Source organism: Sorex fumeus, unplaced genomic scaffold (genome assembly GCF_029834395.1).
Source record: "Sorex fumeus unplaced genomic scaffold, SorFum_2.1 ptg000098l, whole genome shotgun sequence".
NCBI classification, from domain to species: domain Eukaryota; kingdom Metazoa; phylum Chordata; class Mammalia; order Eulipotyphla; family Soricidae; genus Sorex; species Sorex fumeus.
The window spans coordinates 76,530,627-76,540,381 of record NW_026606155.1 but is presented as its reverse complement, the minus strand read 5'-3'; the positions used below and the strand labels follow the sequence as shown (position 1 = coordinate 76,540,381).

The 9,755-nt window shown below is 43.5% G+C and overlaps 2 protein-coding genes across 4 annotated transcripts in view; one reads left to right on the top strand and one right to left on the bottom strand.

Moving 5' to 3' along the window:
* The first annotated feature begins 253 nt into the window (after positions 1-253).
* EMC4 (ER membrane protein complex subunit 4) lies at positions 254-6,107 on the top strand. 2 transcript variants are annotated; one of them, XM_056133249.1, is made up of 5 exons: positions 254-466; positions 950-1,064; positions 4,345-4,498; positions 5,022-5,182; positions 5,877-6,107. In XM_056133249.1, exons 1-5 carry the CDS (start codon positions 381-383, stop codon positions 5,910-5,912), a joined length of 552 nt encoding a protein of 183 aa, XP_055989224.1. In that variant the 5' UTR covers positions 254-380; the 3' UTR covers positions 5,913-6,107. The 2 variants fall into 2 exon arrangements, with proteins under 2 accessions (XP_055989224.1, XP_055989225.1); XM_056133250.1 differs by lacking the exon at positions 254-466 and having other exon boundaries at positions 947-1,072.
* SLC12A6 (solute carrier family 12 member 6) overlaps positions 6,096-9,755 on the bottom strand; it is a 94,736-nt gene continuing 91,076 nt past the window's right edge. For both annotated transcript variants that reach the window (XM_056133247.1, XM_056133248.1), the window contains one exon: positions 6,096-9,272. In XM_056133247.1, the coding sequence (XP_055989222.1) occupies positions 9,181-9,272 (92 nt within the window). In that variant the 3' untranslated portion in view covers positions 6,096-9,180. The remainder of the gene's footprint in view (positions 9,273-9,755) is intronic.

Below are 9,755 nucleotides of genomic sequence, written 5' to 3'. Positions count from 1 at the left end.
TCTTGCATGCCCGGGAGCGCGCAGGCGTTCAAGAAGCGTTTCTTGGCTGCTGTCCCCATCAGAGGACTCTTCTGTCCACCAGAGGTCAGGAGATGCACAACAGACCTGCGGAGAAAGGAAGAAGCAGACCGCAGTCACGCTAGCTTTCGAATTTTGTCCGCTTTTCTCCCCAACGCCTGCCTCCCACGCGGAACGCAGTCCCGATTGCTCCGCAATCTGCGCCCGCCCCACCCTCGGCGCGGCCGTGACGTCATACTCGCGCGCCGGAAGTTGGCGTCGCCGGGTTGTCCCTGTCTCGCCGTCCCCCGGGTGGGCTGGAGAAACCCCTGCGTACGGTGAACCGGAGAGGCGCTTCCCGGGTTTCCGAGCCTAGTGTCGCCATGACGACCCAGGGGAGCCTCGTGGCCAATCGAGGCCGGCGCTTCAAGTGGGCCATTGAACTGAGCGGGCCCGGGGGAGGCAGCAGGTGAGGCGCCCGGGCGATGCTCTCCTGAATTGCTCCCGAGGAATAAACAGGTTTGGGGCTCGCAGGCCCAGCTCTTTGGGGAGGGTGACAAAAAAGGCGATTCCTGGGGAGCTCGGGGCTGCACCGCCGTGGAGGCTCACGGCCTCAGAGGATGTAGGCGAGGGTCTGGGAGAGGGCTCACGAGAGACCCCTTAACTGGCTCGTTGCCTCTGAGACAGAATTAGAAGAGCGAGGAGGGGCTGGAGCTGTAGCACAGTGGTTAGGGAGTTTGCATTGCACGCGGCAGACCCGGGTTCGATTCCCAGCATCCCATATGGTCCCCCGAGCACCGCCAGGAGTAATTCCTGAGTGCAGAGCCAGGAGTAACCCCTGAGCATCGCTGGGTGTGACCCCCCCCCCCAAAAAAAAAAGAAGAGCGGGAATATGGGATCCGACGTGTGGGAGGAGGTTGCACAGCCTTAGTTTCTTGCTTTGGTTCTCCAGGGGACGAAGTGACCGGAGCGGTGGACAGGGAGACTCGCTCTATCCGGTCGGTTACTTGGACAAGCAAGTGCCTGACACCAGCGTGCAAGAAACGGACCGGATCCTGGTGGAGAAGGTACAGAGGTATAAGATGTCACCGTAGTCCTCGGTCCCTTCCTGATCCACCCACCCGCTCTTTTCTTCCAGGCAGCACAGATCTTTCTGTCTCCAGTCCTCGTCCCGCACATGGAAGCACTTGACCGCCTAAAATCAGTATTGCCTCCGTTTTCCTAGCAGTTCCAGAAGTGCTGAAAAACTGTAAAAGATCTTTGGAACTGTACTATGCACGTTTAAGTTTAGGATATTGGCCTCCATCCATTAGATGTTAAAAAGGCTCTTCCCCTAATGCCTCCTACAAATTCTTACACAGATGTCTCCCAGGAACAGCATCCCTGCACTGCCGGGTGTTGCTTCCCAAAACAGAACTAAAACACATGGAGTCCAGCATGTTGCCTTTATGTGCAGGAGCTCTGGGTTTGAGCGCTAGCACTGGATCTCCCCCAGTACTACACCAGGAGTAGCCCCTGAGTACTGATGGTGTTTTCCCACAAAATAAAACCATAAAAATACATTAAAATGGTCAGATTTTTAAGGTAAATGACCACAGTATTTTGATTTGGGGGATGGGGGCACACCTGGTGATGCTCAGGAATCACTCCTGGCAGTGCTTAGGGACCATCCCAGGAATTAATCCCCAGTCTGCTGTGTGCAAGGCAAATGTCAAATGTCAAATCAACTGTACTATCTCTCTACCTCCACTATTGTTGTTTTGGGGCCACCGCCGCTGCTCAGGGGTTACTCCTGACTCTGTGCTCAGGAATCACTCCTGGCAGTGCTTGGGGGATCATATAGACTGCTGGGGATCAAACCCGGGTTGGCCACATGAAAGGCAAGCACCTTCTCTATACTATAGCTCCATCCCGTTTTGCTATTTAAATTCAGAGAAATGTTCTCTGTAAGTTACCTAGTAGGGGTAAAAAAAATGCCAATATATGTTTTTTTTATATGGCTAAAACCATAGTACATCAGGTAGACACTTGCCTTGCATGTGGCTTACCTGGGTTTGATCCCTGGCACCTCATATAGTCAGTCCCCTGAGCTCCTTTAGGATTGATTCCTGAACACAGAGCCAGGAGTCAGACCTGAGCATGGCTGGGTGTGACCCTGAAACCAAAACACAATGAAATTCCTAATCAGGCTTTGATTTTTATTTTGTGGTGCTGGGGATTGAATCCACGATGTCACACATGCAAAGTATGTGCTTTATCACAGAGCCATACTCCCAGCCATCCGTGTCAGTTTTGGTATTTGTGAGACACCATATAGCTAACTGTAGAACATTTATCTTTTATTCTCTTTATGTAAGGTTTGCTCTAATTTTTTCTTAAATGTTTAGTATTTGCCAAGGGAAGCTATTTGGTTTCTCAATCAGTTATTAGACTATATTTCCATATATGCCATTCAGATAAGTTGCATTTTTCTGAGAATTAATTTTCTGAAATTCATGATATGTGTAAAACTGCCTCTTGCCCCTTTTTACTTTCCTGATGTTGAGCGTCCACTTTCTATCCCCCCCATCCCCCAAAATCAGGTTCACCAGTATTAATTTTTTAAATAAAATTTGAGTGCCATAGCGATAGAACAGCAGGCAGGGCATTTGCCTTGCATACAACTCACCTGGGTTCTATTCCTGAGATCGCATATCGTCCCTAGAGCACTGCTAAGAGTAATTCCTGAGTGCAAAGCCAGGAGTAACCCCTGAACATTGTGGGGTGTGGCCTCCCAAAATAAAATAGAACTTCCAGCTTTGGTTTACAGGCAACTTTATAATATTTTGCTTTGGCGGCAACACCCAGCCTGAATTTGCCATATGCATATGCAAGTATCACACCCACAATAATCTCTCTTGAACCCTTATTTTATTTCTGCTGCTTCATTTTGTTGGCACGCAGGGCTTCTCCCAGAAGTGTTTGAGTGTTGGAGCCCCTCCCCATGATCTAGGTCTGGCAGTGCTGCACTGCTGTTGGAGCCACCAAAGGCTATACACTTGACAGTGCTATGGGGCTGGAGAAAACTTTTTTTTTGCTTTTTTTGGGTTAGACCAGGCGATGCACAGGGGTTACTCCTGCTTTGCGCTCAGGGATTACTTCTTCTGGTGGTGCTCGGGACCATAGGGGATGCTGGGAATTGAACCTGGGTCGACTGCATGCAAGGCAAACACCCTGTCTGCTGTACTATCACTCCAGCCCCAGGACAGAACTTTTAATTGGGGTGGGTGAGCTTTTCTTTTTTTTTTTTTTTTTTTGGCTCTTCCTGGTTTTTCACTTAGGGACCAGTCCTGGCAGTGCTTGGGGTACCATATGCAGTGCTAGGGGTAAAACCTAGGTCTGTTGTATGCAGGTCTAGAGCCTTATTAATTCTCATACCATCTGTTTGGCTTTTAATTTGTTCTTTAAAAAAACTTGAAATACATTCTTTTTCCCACGCGTGGCCCTCTTCCAGCCTTGTTTTCTTCCTGTGACTTCTCTGTCTTGCTGGTTGGCTCCGTGGTCTCATGTGTGTCCTCCCATATTTGAAATTTTCCACCTGTGGTTTCATTAGATTGTTCTAGGGGCCCACAGGGAAACCATTTGGCCTCTGGCTGAGAAAAGCTGGTTTGAGTAATTTGAACTCACATGAAGTGAATATTATAGTTACCTTTTTTGTTGTTAATCATTTCTAGTTTACTTGCATTGTAATCAGACTGTGCTTAAGAGAGTTCCTGACACTTTCTCCTCAACCTAACACGATGTCAGTTTTTGTAAATGCTCTACGTGTTTGAAAAGAATGTACTCTGTAAACTGTTGGGTGTAATCTTCTGTTGTGTTTTTAATGGGATTCAATTGTTCTGTATCTTGGTTTGTGTACCTTTTCTGTTTTTTAAATTATAGTGTTATTTAGGAAATAGGATAGATCTGAACCCCATGCTGTATCCTTGTGGAATACAGGCAACTCTGGGATGGAGTGCTCTTTTGTTCCAGTATTGATTTCAGGTTTTCTAGCCTCCAGGTGGATTCATCTTTCTTCACTTATAGATAGGATGATAAGTACAGAGATATGACAAATTAGAAAAGGTCTTTCTTAGTCAAAATCAAGGTGGATGGGGTTGGGAATGAATTTGGAAAAACTATAGGGAAAAACAGTCACAGAAAATGAGGTTTTCTTCTTCAGTGGGGGGAGCTTCTGCTGTCAGTACGGACAAAGATAGAATCTGAGAATTCAACTTAGAGGCATAGAATTCAGATTTGTATTTATTTTACTTTAAATATCAGTGAAACGATAAATGAAGCACTAAAGATAATGATTATTTGTTTTAGCGCTGCTGGGACATCGCCTTGGGTCCCCTCAAACAGATTCCCATGAACCTCTTCATCATGTACATGGCAGGCAATACTATCTCCATCTTCCCTACCATGATGGTGTGTATGATGGCTTGGCGACCCATTCAGGCACTTATGGCCATTTCAGCCAGTAAGTACTGTTGAACCAATGACTATTTTCTGTAAGTTTTAAGACTAAAAGGCAAATTCTTAGCTTTTAGAAATCTTTGGCACAATTCTTGGTTAGTTGCCAGGGGAGGATGTGTAGGGTGGTGATGGCATAGAGGGGAAAATGGTGCTTCCCATACTTTTTGTTTTCCTTCCCTTAATGGTTCTATTTGCTATCTTATCGAATGGTCAATATTACTTATCTTAATGTATGACCCAACTCATTTTGGTAAAGTAAAGTAAAGGCCCTCCCGTTGATCATCGATTTGCTCCAGCGGGCCCAGTAACGTCTCCATTGGAGACTTTGTTGTTACTGTGTCTGGCATATCGAATACATCACAGGGAGCTTGCCAGGCTCGTGCATGCTAGGTACTCTCGGTAGCTTGCCAGGCTCTCCGAGAGGGGCAGAGGAATCGAACTCGGGTCGGCCATGTTGGCCGCTTGTAAGGCGAACGCCCTTTTTTTTGGTTGTTGTTGTTTTTGTTTTAACACACTTTCTATTACAGCTTTCAAGATGCTAGAGAGTTCAAGCCAGAAGTTTCTTCAGGGTTTGGTGTATCTCATTGGGAATCTCATGGGTCTGGCATTGGCTGTTTATAAGTGCCAGTCGATGGGACTGCTGCCTACACATGCATCAGATTGGTTAGCCTTCATTGAGCCTCCTGAGGTAAGGCAAAAGTAAAGTTAAATTTATGCCAGTTGTGATTTAAATATATGACTCATTTGATGGTGGGAAATTATAGATGGTATCAGAGCTCATTTCTTTGGGGCGCCACACCCAGGTGGTACTTAGGGGCTACTCCCAACTTGGGCAAATGCTGGGGACTGAACCATTGCTCCAGCCCTAGAGCTCATTTATTTTTTTGTTTTGAGGCCACACCCAGTGGTGCTCAGGGATTACTTCTGGTGGGTGCAGGGGATCATATGGGGTTCCAGGGATCAAACCTGGGTTGACTGCATACAAGCAAGCTCCCTAAACCCTATCCTAAAATCACTCTGGCCGCCAAATTATAGAGCTCATTTCTTTTTTGGGGGGGGGGGTCACACCCAGCATTGCTCAGGGGTTCCTCCTGGCTCTGCACTGAGGAATTACTCCTGGCAGTGCATGAGGGACGATATGGGATGCTGGGAATTGAACCTGAGTCTGCCGTGTGCAAGGCAAATGCCCTACCCCCTACCTGCTGTACTATTGCTCCAGCCCCCTAGAGCTCATTTCTTTTTTTTCCCTAGAGCTCTTTTCTTACTAAGATAAATTAGGAGTTTGGAAGATGTTATCTTTTTCAAGGATAAAGAAAAATAGCTTGTGATTACTGATTCAGGAAGCTGTTTCAACACTTATTCATTACTTTTTCTTATTTCAGAGGATGGAGTTCAGTGGAGGAGGGCTTCTTTTGTAAGACAGAAGTACTGATTCCTGTAGATTTGGATCTCAGAACCTTCTTTATGTCCAGTCTCTCTTCCTCAGCATACTTTACACTTACACTTATGCTGAAAAGAATCAGAAGTCATTTTTCTTCCTCCTGGAGACAAACCCCAGCAAGACAATGTACATATCATACAAACAAAACTGTATAACCACCTTTGACTGAAAATAATGTAGAAAACTTTATTTATGTTTCCAGTACAGAGCAAAACAAATAAACCATAACTATGTAAACAAAAGAATGCTGCTTACTCAAGAAAACACAGCAACATCTTTCAATAAATTAAGTGGTCAATGCTTAAAAAAAGTTGCTCCTTTCCCTTAAATCTATTTTCCTTAATATTTCGCTTTCATTTAATATAAGCTGGAACATAAAAAAAATTCTGGAGACACTTGTGGAAGATGCGAGAAACCAATGGATTCATATTATACATGATGAAAAATAAACTAGACCCCAAAAAAGCACATTAAAATACTTACAGAGTAATTGCTACTTTAATATCCACAATAATGGATTTTAAACACAGTTGGGTGGGAATGAGGATTGGCGGGATGAATGGGGCCACAGGGCTCTGAGGCAATGGAAGATAGAGCTGTGATCTTCCCCTGCCAAGAGAAACTTTGCACCCATCAAGCAGATGCCACAATTCAAATATCAGCTTTTAATAGCTATCAAAGGCAGAGGGCCAGCAGTCAGAGAATATATATTATCATTACCTGCCCCAGTCAAGTCATAGCTAAGACTTAAAAGCTGGATCTTATTCAAAAGGCAGGAGGAAGTCTCTTTCTCTTCCTTCTTGAAACACAAAGTCCCTTCCCCTAAGGTGCATTCTCATCAAGTTTTCAGTATTGCTTTATTTGCAGTGATTAAAAGAGACATTTTATAGACAAACAAGAACACATAAATATGAAATGCTCTAGACAAAAGATGGGTTAAACTCTGGCCTAATAACCATTTTCCCATGTAACAGTGATTTTTGTCTTTTAGGGGCTTTAGTAGTGACTGAGAATAGCTATTAATTCCCTTATCTCTTAGATTCTTATAGATCTCAAAACAACAAAATCTCCCACCTCTAAAAATCTTACTTTCTGCTACTGTATCTATACAGCTATAGATCCGTCTATAGCTATATAATCTAACTATAACTGTATAGATGTAACTTTGGCTGGAGTGTAAAAATGTGACTGTGGAAGAGTTCCTGGGTATGCTAACCTTTAGAGATGGGTTTTCAGTATCTTGGGTCTTAGGAATCTGTTCCATTATTGCTAAGCGCAACTAAGCAATGGAGTGTTGTCAAGGAAGCTGTACAGTGCTTCTACTTTTCGCAGAAAGGAGTGAGAAAAAAACTTAGATCTGCTTTGCTTACCCTGAATGGGTCTGAAAGTTGAAAGAGTACAGGGAACAAACCAAAATTATCTGTATCTTGCCCCCCTTTTTAAAACTGAGAAATAATTCAGTTTCTTAAGCCATATTGGAGGGTTTTCTCTATCCCTCAGAATGAAATGAACTCTGCTGGCACCTAGGTCAACTTGCTCCATACATCCTATTGGGTAATTAAAAAAGAAACTATCATTACTAAAGATTCAAAAATAGGCATAAATTCAGACACAATAGTTTCTCTAAATACCTATCTTATAAAAAAAAACCAACGATTTCACATATTTGAAATTACAACTCAGCTACACAGTAGTTTTCCGTTTCTTTAACTCCAGGTGTTAAATGATCAATAAAAACCAAAGCTTGCACCAAGTTATTTCCTTGGCACACTTAGTGTTTCTGAAAATAAAATAGCAATACACTCGTGGATTATCTTTTAACTGAGAACTGAGTGTAATTAGAATGAATAATAAAGTTGAGAAAGGAAAATGCTCATACTCTGGTATTTAGCTGAGGGCCTCCAGGCTTCATTATGGCTTTGGAAATGAGAACAGATTTTTCCCCCTTATGGCTCCAGCAGTCAAACTTACGGCTTCATACATACAAAGCCTGTGTTCTCTTGCTGAGCTATTTTCCTGGCCCTTACAAATTTCTTTGTGAAAGAAGATTATTGATGACATCAATGCCAACTGTATGCCACTTTAGTGAAGTAGGTAAGCAGAGTAGCAGCAGCTCAGTAGTTTTGGCACTGTGGAAAGAGTATGGCTTTAGAATGTCCAATTAGATTGCTGGATTCCCCCCTTTAAAAGATGGTGCAAGTTTGAGGATGAGGCTCAGCACACGCTTTGTAGATGTGAGACCCTGGCAATATCCCCAGCCAAGAAAAGAGTCCAAAGCTTTTAGGGAAGAATTTTTAGCCAGTCTTCATAATATATCCTATGATTTTTCAGGGTGGAGTAGCTAAGAACTATTGGTCATTGTGCATCAGCATCTGCCATTTCTTAGATAACTATGTTTTACTCATGTCATAGAACCACAGATTATTTGAGTAAATCTTAATAGTCTGGCCATCTGAAAAGAACCTGAAATAATTTTTACTATAGCTTTTAAAAAATAATTTCCATTATAAAACTTTGACATAATACAGAATGGGCTTTGATAAACAGCTGAAATACATACCAACAGTTACTTATGTACTTAAACCTGGTATTTGGGGAAATTTTCTCTTGGAGGAAGTAGAGGTTGCAGGCATGTTTCAGTTTGTGTACATTTAGTACCCTAATGTAAAATTAGAGTCCCAGAGAGCAGGGGCTCTCCTGGGAAGATTAGCTAAGAAGGTTTACATGTTGGCATGCCACGAGTTATCTCCACAAGGATGCTGGGTGCCCAGGTAACTTGGCCATGAATTCTTTAGTATGATAAGGCTGTGTCTCAGGCTGTTAGTCCCACTGGGTCACTGAACCATGACTTGGAAGACTTATCTTTAATATTGGATTATACTTGCTTTTTGTGTTCAGTTTAATTTCTAGCATCCCTTCACCAATTCATTTTACTGGTTTAGCTTGTTATTCTAGCTTGCCTTCAACTGGTACAGACATGGCTTTTAGACTTGACCACCCTTCTGGTGTTGAGGGAATACTTGCTTCTTCTGTAAGGAGAGCAGATCACATGGAAGCAAAGAACAGAGCTGTTCGTACATATTTTGCACAAATACTTGAAGCTCAGCTCATCAAGAGTTTGAGTTCAGTGATGTGTACAAGATGCAGGCCTCAAGTTGATGGAGTGGTAGTAAAGAGCTGCAGTTCCACGGAGAATAGATGCCTTTCAGAAAAATTGAAGCCAAGCAGAGTCATTCAGGAGTGGATTATGAATAAATGGTTATCACTTCACTGCCACCACCTCGGACAAGGAGGACTCTCTCTAATCCCTCGGTGAGCACTTCGAGGAACTCCATGTCTTCAAATTTTGTCAAGGAGACAAATAGGCAGAAGAGGAGCATACTTAGCAACTGGGCATCATGACAATCTGAGTTGTTCTGATTGCCGGGTTATTATAAATCAACCTGCTTATTTTAATTATTACCTATTCAGAATTGGAAAAGTCTGAACTTTGGATTCAATCCACCCTCTTAAGTAACACAGGGATCTATCTAGGCCCTGTTTATCTCCATTTGTCAGATATTATTTTTTTACTTTATTTACAATGGGGGGGCTGGAGCGATAGCACATTGGTAGGGCGTTTGCCTACACGCAGCCAACATGGCCAACCCGAGTTTGATTCCTCTGCCCCTCTCGGAGAGCCTGGCAAGCTACCTGTGATGTATTCAATATGCCAAACACAGTAACAACAAAGTCTCCAATGGAGACGTTACTGGACCCGCTCGAGCAAATCGATGAACAATAGGAGGACTGTGACTGATTTACAATGGGAAAACCCACA

Excerpts from the sequence above, each read along its gene's own strand:
- EMC4 (XM_056133249.1), top strand. The coding sequence starts at position 381 with ATGACGACCCAGGGGAGCCTCGTGGCCAATCGAGGCCGGCGCTTCAAG. Across the intron at positions 467-949 it reads GGGCCCGGGGGAGGCAGCAG|GGGACGAAGTGACCGGAGCG; the intron begins GTGAGGCGCCCG and ends TTGGTTCTCCAG. Across the intron at positions 1,065-4,344 it reads ACCGGATCCTGGTGGAGAAG|CGCTGCTGGGACATCGCCTT; the intron begins GTACAGAGGTAT and ends TATTTGTTTTAG.